At 38.8% G+C, this 14,206-nt stretch overlaps 1 protein-coding gene across 3 annotated transcripts in view; it reads right to left on the bottom strand.

Annotated features, from left to right (window-relative positions):
- Positions 1-13,328, bottom strand: part of LRBA (LPS responsive beige-like anchor protein) — a 357,721-nt gene extending 344,393 nt beyond the window's left edge. For 2 of the 3 annotated variants that reach the window (XM_081959507.1, XM_081959508.1), the window contains exons 1-2: positions 12,989-13,328; positions 12,170-12,547 (exon numbers count right to left, since the gene is read on the bottom strand). In XM_081959507.1, the coding sequence (XP_081815633.1) occupies positions 12,170-12,403 (234 nt within the window). In that variant the 5' untranslated portion in view covers positions 12,404-12,547; positions 12,989-13,328. The remainder of the gene's footprint in view (positions 1-12,169; positions 12,548-12,988) is intronic. The other variant, XM_081959509.1, reaches the window with a different exon arrangement.
- Between the last annotated feature and the right edge of the window lie 878 nt (positions 13,329-14,206).

The raw sequence follows: 14,206 nt of genomic DNA, 5'->3' as shown, positions 1-14,206 counted from the left end.
AAAAATTAAAATAATTTTTAAAATTATTTTAAATAATTAAATAAAATTGTTGAATTGTCACGCAGCAAGTTGACTGTGGCAAGCTGGCTTCGCAAGTTGAAGCAATGAGTTGGCAGCAATGAGTTGGCCATGGCAAATTGGTAGTGGCAAATTGTCCCCACTCCAGTTTGAAATATGGAAAGCAAGCAAATTCTATTATTCCATTTTGTGATAGATACGTCTAGATTAAAAATAACATATGACATTTTATCTATATAAGCTTATACTACATTCTATTGTCTTCATATTTTGAATGAACTTTTAAGAATCCTAGGTGGGATGAAAAAGATAAAAAAGAAAAAAATTGAAAAATACATCAACATTCAGATTAAATGATCCCAACCAAAACTCTGACAAAAGAAGCGTTCCAAAAGTCAAGTGACAAGTTGCGACACGTTCAGAAAGCCGTCTCCCTATTCCCAGCTAAAACCAATATGAAAGTGAAAGTGACACAGTTGGAACATACTATAATTTAAAAATGAAACTGAAACTTAAAAATAATACATAGGTAGATTAATGTGGTTGATAAACTCCACAAAATGGAAATCTTTGTTGGATCCTGTGTCCTTTTGCAGCTTGGATTGAGCATTTATCACACAATTTTTAATCCTAGCTTTTTTTAATATCAGTTTTTAATTTTTCTTAGCTTTTACATTACCAGGTTCCTTGAGCTGTTCGTATGGCTTTTTAAACTGTATTTTCCTTATTTAATGTCCTTTTCTCAATTAGGTTATACTGCTTTATCAACATGGCTTCTCAATTTGGATAAACTCTTTAAAACTGCTTTTTGACTAGCAGTGGGGGAAACAATCTAAATGGCATGTTTTTTCAGCCTTTGCCTGATTTCGTTGAGAAGATTCTTTCCCACAATGAAATTGTTGACAATGGCTAGTACTATCAGCATCTTAGTCTTAATGGCTGTATACAGCTTTCTGAATCAGAGACAACATGCCTTAAATACCAGTTGCCAAGGAACAATTGTAAACAAAAGCCATCTCCCTTTAGTTTTGCCTGTTAATTTCTCTATGTATCAGCCAATAAGAAATCTATATCTAGGTGAATTTCTTTAATGTTTACCAGCTGGTCCTGAAATTCTGAGCAAGAAAAATAATCACTGTAATATTTTGCCAAATCATCAAGAAATAAAAATCGGTCTTGAATACAGCTGCTGAATCTGCATACAGACAGGAGGTTGGACAACTAGCCTTGTGGTGCAGCCAGAACAATCTTGAATTAAACACACTCAAAACCAAAGAAATGGATGTGGATTTTAGAAGAAAACCTCCTATACTACCACCTCTTAAAATACTAGACAACAGAGTGTCAACAGTAGAGACCTTCAAGTTTCTAGGTTCTATCATATCTCAATACTTAAAATGGACACCTAACATCAAAAACATCATTAAAAAAGCACAACAATGAATGTTCTTTCTGCGCCAACTCAGAAAGCTCAAGCTGCCCAAAGAGCTGCTGATTCTGTTCTAGAGAGGAATTATTGAGTCTGTCATCTGCACCTCCATAACTAACTGGTTTGGCTCTGCAACCAAACAAGACAGACAGACTTCCACGGATAATTAGAACTGCAGAAAAAAACAATTGCTACTAACCTGCCTTCCATTGAGAACCTGTATACTGCACGAGTCAAATATGTGAAAATATCTATAGATCCCTCACATCCTGGACATAGATTGTTTCAACTTCTACCCTCAAAACGATACTATAGTACTGCACACCAGAACAACTAGACACAAGGACAGTTTTCCCCCCAGATGCTATCACTCTGCTTAACAACTAAATCCCACAACACTGTCAATAATTTACGAAGACTGTATTACTATTATTCTTCTCTTCCTTCCTAGTATCTATCTCTCCACACTTATGACTATAACCATGTTGCTTGTATCTTTCAATTTATATTGTTTTTATTTGTTTCCTAGTACGATTTGATAGCTTATTAGTAATCTTGACAATCACTATGGTAAGTGTTGTATCTTTTTATTTTTGATGAATGTATTTTATTCTCTTATGTACACTGACAGCATATGCACCAAAAACAAATTCCTTGTGTGTCCAATCACATTTGGCCAATAAAAGAATTCTATTCTATTCTTCATTTATAAAGAAAAGCTGAGGAACGCTATCTTGAAAAAAATCAGTGAGAACAAGTCACAACTTTCCACTACACTGTATTGTAGTGCTTTCCACTGTACACTGCTTGTATTGAAAACTGCAGATGAAAAAACATTTCTTAAAACATTTCAAAGATTTTGTTAGAATACAGGAAATCATACCATGCTTCAGCACCAGAAAAAATGATAAAAGGAGAGTGAAGTTAAGTAGATGAGATACAGCCAGGGATGGGTTCCTGCCAGTTCTAACCTCTTCTATAGAAGAGGTTCCACAAATCTACAGTGCCGTTTAGAACCGGTTCCAGCTCCCTCCCACCACCCGTCCGCACATCATCAAGATGAAGAGCGAGAGGAGGAATTCTGGGAGTTGAAGTCCACAAGTCTTAAAGCTGTCAAGTTTGAACACCCCTGGGGTTTTTTTTTCTAAAGCATTAGGGGTGCAAGGGTCTTGTAACTTGACAGCTTTAAAACTTGCACGCTTCAATGCCAGAGTTCCTGAGCCAACATGACTGGAGGAGGAATTCTGGGAGTTGAAGTCCACAAGTCTTAAAGCTGTCAGGTTTGAACACCCCTGGGGGTTTTTTTTCTAAAGGGTTAGGGGTGCAAGAGTCTTGTAACTTGACAGCTTTAAGACTTGCGTGCTTCAAATGCCAGAGTTTCTGAGCCAACATTTTGGTTGCTAAGCAGCAGCGTTGTTAAGTGAGTTTCACCACATTTTACAAGTTGGCCACTCTCACTCAGCCACATGGCTGGCAAGTCACTCCCATCCAGTCACATGGCCAGCAAGCCACTCCAACAAAGCAGGCCACACCTACAGAAGAGGTTCTAAAAAAATTTGAAACCCACCACTGGATGCAGCATGTATCTTAGTTCAAAAGTAGCCATGACCATTTATATCTCAAGTGAGAACTCTTGTTTTTATTTGCTTCCTTGACTGTCACTGGTGTTCTCAGGAGTTCTCTAACATCAAAGTTCAAAAGTAACAATACTGTTTTGGTCCTGCTTCTTCAAGGTCTGGTGATAATATTATAACCTGTGAATTTGGGAATGTACAATTTCATCACATCTGGAAGGCATCAGATATAGCCTAAAGCTGTCTTCAATAGTTATACAAATGATTACTGACATAAAATAATTTGTCATACTGATATAATTACTGCATTCAATTTTGGTCGCCACAATGTAGAAAAGATGTGGACACTCTAGCAAGAGTGTAGAGAAGAGCAAAAAAGATGATTAGGGGACTGGAGACTAAAACATATGAAGAACGGTTGCAGGAACTGGGTATGTCTAGTTTAAGAGAAAGAAGGACTAGGGGAGACATGATAGCAGTGTTCCAATATCTCAGGGGTTGCCACAAAGAAGAGGGAGTTAAGCTATTCTCCAAGGCACCTGAGGATAGAACAAGAAGCAATGGGTGGAAACTGATCAAGGAGAGATGCAACTTAGAACTGAGGAGAAACTTCCTGACAGTTAGAACAATTAATCAGTGGAACAGCTTGCCTCCAGAAGTTGTGAATGCCCCAACACTGGAAGTCTTTAAGAAAGTGTTGGATAGCCATTTGTCAGAAACGGTATAGGGTTTCCTGCCTAGGCAGGGATTGGACTAGAAGACCTCCAAGGTCCCTTCCAACTTTGCTATTGTATAATTAATGTTTGGCTAATTCTAACATTAGAACTTTTCAAGAAAATTTTTAAATTTCACTATCAAAACAAAAATTAGCATTGTATTACTTTGCAGAGAGCAATAGATAATTGTTTAGAGTTCCTTTTGTACTAAACTATAAAGGTAGAAATTGGACTAATAAGGAAATACTTGTCTCATCAAGTATACTGTATATACTATCTGAAAGTGGATAGAAATATAAAAAAGATGGTACAGCAATATGGCTTATACTTCTCTAATACCATTTTCAAAATTATGTCAGCAATTAAATATATATTAAATTACCGTATTTTTCTGAGTCTAAGACGCACCAAGGTTTTGAAGAGGCATTTCTTTTAAAAAAAGTTTTTGCACTCTGCAAACTTCCCAAAAATGGTTTTTTTTTTAAAAAGGACATGAATAGCCCTTAGGATGCTTGTAGAGTGTTCCTGGGTGGGTGGGCCCCCCAAAAATGAGCAAAAAGCCCTGTTTTTTGTCAAAAAAGGGCATTAGGAAGCTTATAGAGTGCTTCTAGGGGGGGCAGAATTGAGCAAAAAACAAGCCACTTTTTGCTCATTTCTGCCCCCCCCCCAGCCCCCAGGAGCTCTCTGAAAGCCTCCTACAAGCTATGCATGGCCATTTTGGTGAAGGGGCAGGGTTTCAGGAGGCAAACAAATGCTGTATTCAGTGTATAAGAGGCACACAGATTTTCAGCCTTTTTTTTTTTTGAGGGAAAAAGGTACGTCTTATACTCCGAAAAATACGGTATATATTGCATATATTATAGCAACTCACCCTATGAGGTTTTTTTACCTAGTGAAGAGTTCAGAAGAATAATGATAAAGTAAATTTTAGAAGTTTAGTAAATGAAAACAATGCCCCATCTTCTTAAACCAGAGAAAGCTAGAAGTAGAAAAAAAGTTGGAAACACTGTGATGCATTTAATATAAGTTATAAATTAATCAAATAATGTTCCAAGAATTACTCTAATACGGATAGTTGGTTTATTTAATGGCTGTTCAATTTATGATGGCACTGAAAAAAGTGACTTACAACCGGTTCTTGCAGTCACATCATCAAAATTTGCTTGGCAACCTGTATTTTCGAAAGTTGCAGGTCTGAGTCATGTGATCAACATTTATAATCTTCCCAGGGCCTTCTGACAAGCAAGGCAATGGAGAAAGCTTTATCTGCTTAATTATCACATGAGTCACTTAATGACTGCACCAAAAAAGATCATAAAATTAGTCATGACTCATTTAACAACCACACTGTTTAGTGATGGGAGTTCCAGTCCCAATTGTGATCATTAGTTGAAGACGACTTGTATATAAGATTGTTCTACGTTTTAGTTTACTACATTCATCAATAGACAAATAGTCCTCTGAAATGAGATCTGCAGAACTCCTCCTGACAGTGGCAAGACTCTTCTTGGGGATAGGAGAAATGTCCCTTGTTAAAGGTAATTGAGATAAAATATATCTTTATATAAGTTGTTATGAAGACTGCAATTCTGATACTTTGTATTGCTTTATTATATTAAAAGTGAGATCAGAAGAGTATAGACACTTTTCAGCTTTGATGTTGGAGAAGATTTCTGAGAAGAAAACGTAAAGATCACTGAACAATCAACCTAAAGTTTTCAATTGAGCCACAAATGATCAGGTTCAAATAATCCTATTTTGACAAATTATGCAAAGACTCGGTTCTCTGGAAACAACGTGAATGCCAGGAAAAGCAGCAAAGTGGATGGAATCAGTTACAGTGGCAATTCAGGTTTCATTGGAAAACCTGAAGGACCAGATTAGAGATGGATTGTCATAGAGAAAATCTGTATGATTGCAGAGTTAAACCAAGCTGAATGCACATAATATATCTGTACTTTTGTTCCTCCATTTGACTTGAACTCCGTATAAGCAATTTTGAAATAAATGACAATAATTATTTGAAACTTACAGATGACTTTAAAAACTAAATATATTTTGTTACAATATTATTTAGTGCTACGACCAATAAAAAGTAACAGAAGAATAAACAGCCTATTCAGACTATAAGAAAACAGTACATTAAAACTTGTTGTATGTAAGCAGCAGTGGTGTGATACGACCGGTACGCTCTGGTACAGGCATACCGGTGCCTGCTGGGAGCACCAGGTACCGTGCCGGTAGGGTGCTCCGGAGGACCCACCCACCCACCCTCACCACCTGTATTTGAACTAATCAGAGCTTTCGCACACACGCACGGAGCGTATGGCGCCTGCGTGACACTCCACCAAGCAGCTGGAGTGTCACAAGCGGTAAGTACACTTGGTGGACGCCCGGCCCCGTTGCACCGTACCGGTTGGAACAGGATCCAGAATCCATCACTGGTAAGCAGGATGGTGTAGAGCACGAGTGTCAAACTCGCGCCATTACATTGCCATCACGTGACATTTTGTGATGTTTTTCCCATTCGCAGAACTGGGGTGGGTGTGGCCTGCGCATGACGCATAGGGCCCACGGACCTCCAGTTTGACACCCCTGATGTAGAGAAAAAAAATCTAAATTCTGTTTGGGATAGCACACAGATTATTTCTAATGCTACTACCTATCTTTCAAGAACTGATCTACCTGTTTACAATCCTCTGACTCTTATGCGTGTGAGATACAGGGTCTCTATATGCTGTTTTCTGAGGATTAAAATATAAAATTTCAAAAAAGGAAAATAATTTTAAAAAATACAAACTCCTGGCCATCTAATCTTGAGGTATGGAGTCAGGAAAACCAAAACTTTCTTGGGAAACCAACCAATTTCACAGATAAAGAAAATCAAACTTTATTTTAAAAAGCAAAAAGTAAATAATAAAAGTTAAAATTTAAATATAAAAATACAAATATTCAACACCAAAGAGGCTACTTGGTAGAGCTCGCCAATCATACTAGAAAGCTGTTTAAAGAAATACATGGGGGAAAATGCAATATTTCAAAAAGATTATAAGACAATAGTGTTTTGTCACAAATGGCTCATTTTTAATTTATTTTATTTTGCTCTAAAACAATATTTCCTGATCCTGGGTAAATTACCCAAAATTGGATAAAAGTGATTTTTCATTATTATTAAGGACACCTTAACAATAATCCCATTACTAATGACAACAGAGACATTTATATTTACTTGAAGATTGTCATATGTACTAATATACATTAAAAAATCTCCCAAAATATCCCTATTAAGGTGAAAACCAATGCAATTACCAATTGTAATTGTTTAAATGAAATGTCATAAAGTTTATTCAAAGATATTGTTATGACCATTCATTTAGCAATCATTTGAAGTTATGACAATGCTGAAGGAAGAGACCTACAACTGATCCTTGAAATTCAGTAAGACTTTCTGATAAGTGTTTTTGGGTAACGAAGGAAAAAGTTTGGGAAGCCTCACAAAACAACAGAACTAGTTAGACATTTCAAATCAATTTGATAGGTTACAAGAAAATTATATAGAAAATTGGTATCTTCATGCACAACCTATTATAGAGTTCTCTGAGGTTGAAGAGTAAAACTTTACAAGCCTCCCAGCTTGCAATTCAAGAGGCAACCAGTCAATAGTCATCTATGAATGATAGCTATGATTCAGTGCAGGTGGCCACTGAATTGGTAGAAAAGAGTCAGAGACTCTCTTTGGGAAAGTACCAAGCACTAAATCATATACTAAAATAGGCTGTAACAGTGGAGGTTAGCATAGTTGTGTAAGAGGTATTTACACTTCTCATTAAGCTCAGTCAGCTCTACAACAGGAAACTTAAACTTCCTTATTGGAAAACTGCTTTCTGTGGATATATTTTTTTAGTGAATCTGATGTCTGCTTGGGCTCCTCTTAACATTCCTGTCTCTTAACGCTTAGTTTATTGTATTAGTTTGTGGTGTTACATAATTTACTAGCCACGTAAAATTATCTCTGAAGGGTCCAAATAGTTGACCAAATTATTAGCTTTAGCTTCGTCTTGGCTACTGGTAGATACAAACATATATACACATAGTCAGGTTTGTGTGTATTGGGACAAAGATACATTTTTTGGCATTTGCGTAGCGCACCACATTGAATCTGAAATGAAACACTCAAGATGTGAGTGAAGACTCTCAACTTTAAAGGGGTTTGACAAAAGTACAGCATAACCATTGAGCAAGTTACAGCTATTTTAATACACTCAACACCGTTTTTGATGGCTCATAAATGTTGGACAAACAGAATAATAAATATAAGGATTGTTTTTAATACTTGGAGGAATGCACTCAATGACTGCCTGAAGACTAGAACTCGTGGACTAGCCCCAATACTGAATTTCCTCATTTGAGATGCTTTGCCTGCTTTTACTGCAGCTGCCTTCAGCTGTTGCTTGTTTGTGGGTCTTTCTGCTTTCAGTCTTGTCCTCAATAAGTAACAACATGCTCCATTGGGTTGAGATCAGGTGACTGACTTGGCCAGTGAAGAATATCCCATTTCTGTGCCTTGAGTAACTCTTGGTTGGTTTTGTTGTATGTTTTAGGTCATTATCCATCTGCAATATGAAGCGGCATCAGAGGTGGTATTCAGCAGGTTCTGACCAGTTCTAGAGAACCGGTAGCAGACATTTTGAGTAGTTCGGAGAACCAGTAAATACCACCTCTGACTGGCCCTGCCCCCATGTATTCTCTGCCTCCCAAGCTGATCGGAAGGAAATAGGGATTTTGCAGTGACCTTCCCCTGGAGTGGGGAGGGAATTTTTCAGTCTCCTTCTCCTCCCATGCCCACCAAGCCATGCCCACAGAACCGGTAGTAAAAAAAAAAATTGAATCCCACCACTGAGAAGCATCTTACCAGTTTTGCAGCACTTGGTTGAATCTGAGCAGAGAGTATAGTCCTACACCCTTCAGAATTCATCCTGCTACTTTTATCAGCAGCCAGGTCATCAATAAATGCCAGTGACGCAGTTCTACTGGCAGCCATAGATGTCCATGCATAACACTGTCTCTGCCATGTTTGACAGATGATGTAGTGTGCTCGGATCCTTTCCTTCTCCATATTTTTTTCATCATTATGGTACAGGTTAATCTTGGTTTCGTCAGTCAAAAGAATCTATTTCAGAATTGGGAAGGCTTTTTAAGGTGTTTTCTGGCAAACTCTAATCTGGCTTTCCTATTCCTGAGCATGGCCTGAGTTCGCACCTTGTTATAAAGCCTCTGTATTTACATTCATGACACCGTCTCTTGGCTGTAAACCTTAACAATGACACATCTACCTCAAGAGCGTTCTTGACTTGGCTAGATGTTGTGAAAGAGTTTTTCTTACCCAATGGCAGAATTCTGTAGTCATCCACTTTAGTTATTTTCCATGACTTTCCAGGCCTTTTGATGTTGCTCAGCCTGCTGGTTAATTCCTTCTTTTTAAGAACGTTTCAAAATATTGTTCCAGCTATTCCCAGTATTTCTCTCTCTCTCTCTCTCTCCCTTTCTCTCTTTCTCCCTTTCTCTCTCTCTCCCTCCCTCCCTCTCTCTTAGATTTTGCTTTTTTAGCCTAATGATGGCCTCTTTCACTTTCAAAGACAACTCTCTGGATCTCATGTTGAGTGTTCCAGTGAACAGCTACCAAATGCAAATGTAACACACAAAACTTCATACTTTTTTACCTGCTTGATTAGTCAGAGTAACAAGGGAACAGGACACCCCTGGCCATGGAAGTGCTCCTCAGCCATTTATCCATTACCAAATATGGGGGTTGGTATATTAAAATGGCTGTAATCCCTCAGTGGTTATTTTCCCAGTATATACAAACCTCATTCTCTTTTTTTCATACTGTGTGTGTGTTTGTTTTGCTACAATGTTCCTGGACTTCCAATTTTATAAGATGCTATGGGGAGATAGTAAAATTCAAATTTTTAATAAGATGCTATGGGGCGATAGTAAAATTCCAATTTTTAATAAGATGCTGTGGGGAGATAATAAACCACTTTTTTCTAGCTTCTCTAGTCAAAAGTTTCTCTAGTGTTCTGCCCTAATAAGAGTGTTTTTATACCAAATCTCTGGTATCTGAATCAGAACATGATCAAGAGTCACATTACACTGCACAAGATGGGGAACATATTCAGTGGCAGGAAGGGAGGGTTTATGAGCCCTGCCCAATTGGCAAACTATTTACCTTAAATAGTTAAAATGAATACTTCAGAAATTTTCACTATGATTGTTTAAAAAATAAACATGTGACTCATAGAAATGAATATATTTTTCTTATGAATAAGGAAAGCATTGTCTTGTGGAAATGGTATATATACTTCTCAAACTGAAGTCCTACTCTAGCATTACATTATTTCTCAATAGTAATAAAACACATCTATACCTGAATTCCTAGAGAACAGGTCTAAACTTACATCCAGACTAATGTCACAGTACTCTAGATGGAAGATGCCAGATGGAGATGTGATTGGGTAGAATATGTGCAATGAAACTGTTCCTTTGCTTCAAGTCCTGCATATTACCTACCTCCCAAAACACTGTGTATGACAAAAAATGCCTACCATTTCACAAAAGAAAAGCCAATCACACTTGATAACATTTCCTCCCAAGTCTTTCTAGCTGCATCCAATTTATACAGTCTATTCACATATAGGAATATGCCAGGCAGACATTGACAAAAATCCAATTCACTGTAAGGTACACTTTGGTATACTCTGGTAGGGAAGGGAGGGGGCAATTCTATATTTAGTTTCTGCAAGGCTCTATAATTTAATTTGAATCATTTTTAACAAAACTCGTATTGTAAACATGACTTATGATTGTTTTCAAATAGGCTTAAATAAAATATACCAAACGTCTGATACAAATTGCTGATACACACTTGCAATACTGTGTACAAAATGCTGCAATGCTCTAGAGAGTTTCACAAACTTTTATATATTCATAAGCATAAAAAGTATGACTGTAAAATACTTTTTGGACCCAGGAATTAATGTGTGAGGTCTTCTGCTACTGCTATAGAAAAGAAGTGATATTATTTTGGATTTTTAAGTCAAAAATCCATTAGTTAAAGACAATGGAGACAATGCAGTATATATAGCCTACAAAAATCACTTTATGTTTATGGCATAATAAAGCTATGCCACAATTATCCTTGACAAATCTTCTATTTCTGCAGCTTACTTGTAGCAAATGCTTAGGGCTTAAATGAATATACATACACAATCCCTAACTCATACTTCAAAGTAAAGAATTACTATAAATATATCAGGAATAAAACAACACAAAAATTTCTCTTTTTATACTTTTACTATATGTTTTATTAAATTAGAAATGTTCTTCCTCTAATTTACATTGCGGAGCCTAAATTTAAGTAACCATTTCAGATTTTATCTAAACCTAGTTATATCAAATCCAAGTAGAACTTTGTGAAAATGTAGGCTATAACTTTTAAGCAAAGATCCCATGAGGAATGTGAAAAGGTGCATATTGTGTGCTCAAACAATTTTATTTCAGCTTTTAAGACCATTTCAGGTGTGAGACATGGTCTTAAAAGTCAGGCCAATCATTAATTCTGACTGAGCCAGAGGAAGTAATTATTCTCACATTCTAAAGTTTATGCAATATATGTATGAATTGCCCAGATTATCATATAATTACTGCTCTCTGCCACAAAACTGTAATACTCAAATTTAATGTCATCTGTCCTCAAAGCCTAATATTTGTGTTTAATATTAATCAGCCTAAAGCCTTTCCTAAGAGTACTTTCACTTTTAAGAAAAGCTGAGAGTACAAAAAGTTGAGGATCTGTAGTACAAATAATGATATATCCTATAGATCACAGGTGTCAAACTTGCTGTCACATGTTGTATTGTGATGTTTCTTCCCTTCGTGGAGTTGAGGTGGGCGTGGCCTGCACCTGATGCATCCTGCCCGCGGGCCACCAGTTTGACACCCCTGCTATAGATATATCTATACATTTGCAGAGCCATCAATTACAAACTTACAGTAAGATATTTTGGACCAATATTACAAACAGATACAAAAGCATATTTTAGGGTGCAAATTTTAACATCTGCCTTGTGCTTTCATTTATAAAGTTACAAGTGGCAGAAACAAGAATTTGAAACAAAGTCCCAGACAATTCAAACAAAAATAAAAACTATGAGGGGAAAAAAGCAATGCAACCTTAAATGAGTTAGTCGGCTTTACTTCCAGGAAAATGCAGCGGCTTGCTAGACTACCCCCCCCCCATTACCAATGGCCAGCTGTGTACATTTGTGTTTAACCACAGTAATATGAACACGGAGAGAATGTACATTATTTCCTCATCATACGCTTTTCTTCATTTGGAGAGGAGAAAAAAGAAAGAAAGATAAGTGACTCACCAGATTGAACACAGTTTCTACAATATCCCTGTTGGATACTTCCCCAACTTCCACCAATCCTGTCAGGACAGCGAATTTCATCCTGATACCCCGGATAGGGATGCCTGGATTCAAAGACTGTTTTTCAGCTAAGCTTCCATTTTTTCCTTGTCCAGGACCACCACCTCCTCCGCCTCCTCCTTTATCATCCCCTGCTGACGGTGAGGAACAGTTCTGTCTTTCTTCACTAGCCATAGTTAGTTCACCTCCAGAAATACAGAGCAGACACCCTGGCCTGGATCTTCAGGTCCAGTTCTGAAAGCACCTCGGACGGCAGCACAGCCACTTGAGTGGAGACTCCTCTTCTTCTTCACTCAGTGGCAGGGCCTGGGCAATGGTCTGTGAAAAGGAGGTCATTCCAGAAAGACAACAGTGTGAGTGCAGGCACTTTGTTAAACAATATCTACCAAGCCGGCCATCTACCTAACTATAAAACTGCTCCCTTTCCTTGAAGCACACGCCTCCCTCAATAAAACCAGAGCAGGAGCTACCACACAGGTAAGCTCCTCCTCACTGCAAATGTTCAACTTGCTCGCGCCCGAGAAGGGGAAAAATGGTTTCCTAAAAGACTGTTCTTAAAAATATATATGTACACATATATTATAGATTTGAAGACGCAGCACCCTCCCCGGGGCGATCCTCCAGCCTCTCTCCTGCTGCTGTCCTTGTCTTTCAGCAGCTCCGGTAGGAGAAGCAAGCGCTCGCCCTGCTTCTTGCCCCTCGCACGCGCAGTCACAGGTGCAAGGACGAAGTCGGGCCAGCGGGGAAGTTCGCACTCACCCAGCCGAGATCTCCGCTCCCGGGACGATCGGGGCCAAAGGGCAAGGAGACGCGCCTTCTAATGCCCGGCGGCTGATCCAGGCATGGAGAGAGAGATATGCCTTCTTCGCTTCTCCGCCACCAGACTGGCGCTATGCCGACCTGAGCTGGATGGAAACCAAGCGGGAGGTTTCGCTTTGGGTGGGGGGGGGGAGGAAGACGCCTGAAAGTTTTTTTGGGTTTTTTTCCCCCCCCGTGCAGCTACTTCACTCTGCAGTCGCCACGGTTAGCTCGTCCATCGCTTCCTGCTGGCTCCGGTTGCTGCCGCCATGATAGCGCTAAGCCGAGCCCGAGGAGAGTTGCCGGGCGAGTCACAATGCGCCTGCGCGGTCAGGAACAGGCGGGGCGGGCCGCGAGCGGGACTCAGCGGGCTCGGAAAAGGAGGCTTCCGCGCAGCCTCAGGTGAGTTAGGTGTGTCCAGGTGAGAGACGCAGCGTACAAAGTAGAAAGAAGCGGAGGAGAAGGAGGCTGGCCTCTGTTTTCCCTACGGGAATGGAGGCAGTGCAAACCGCCGTTCAGAAGGAAGGTGTTAAATCCGTTTTTAGTATTGGATTAGACGCTGGAAGCAAATCCTGTTTGAGGAAGAGAACTGATGGTTGATAAGAGTCGGATGGAATATTAGATGTTATGGTTCATTTTTAATACACTATATACTATATTTAATATTTATTATTCTATGTACAGTCTTGCAACCTCCTCCACCTACGTATTTAATTATTTAACTGTTTTGTATGTATTTTATAACGTATTTTAGTGACTGTACACCGCCCCGAGTCCCTTTTGGGAGAGGGGGCGGTCTATAAATATGAATAATAAATAAATAAATTTGGAGGTGCCGTCTTGTACATAAGGATTTGGGTTTTCATCCTATTGAATTCAGCAGGAAATGTATTTTCACTTGGAAAAAGAATCAGGACAATTACCACATTGGGTGGGAAATGTCGTCTTTCTGCTCCTGTGATAATTATAAGAACATGAAACTTCTTTTGGCTTGACTGCAATTTACAAATAATTTTTAAAGTGGATTTCCCCCCCCCCCCTGCATTTGTGTCATACTAAATAGGCATCAAGCTAGAAATCTGAAGACTATGAATTCTAATCCTGTTTTGGGCACAGAGCCGGCTGGATGGCCATGGGCCAGTTATTTTCTCTCGGCCTTATAAACAGGGCAATGTCAAA

Source organism: Natrix helvetica (genome assembly GCF_964273705.1).
Source record: "Natrix helvetica genome assembly, chromosome: 7".
NCBI lineage: Eukaryota > Metazoa > Chordata > Lepidosauria > Squamata > Natricidae > Natrix > Natrix helvetica.
The sequence above is the reverse complement of the archived record's forward strand: the minus strand, read 5'-3'. Positions and strand labels throughout refer to the sequence as shown.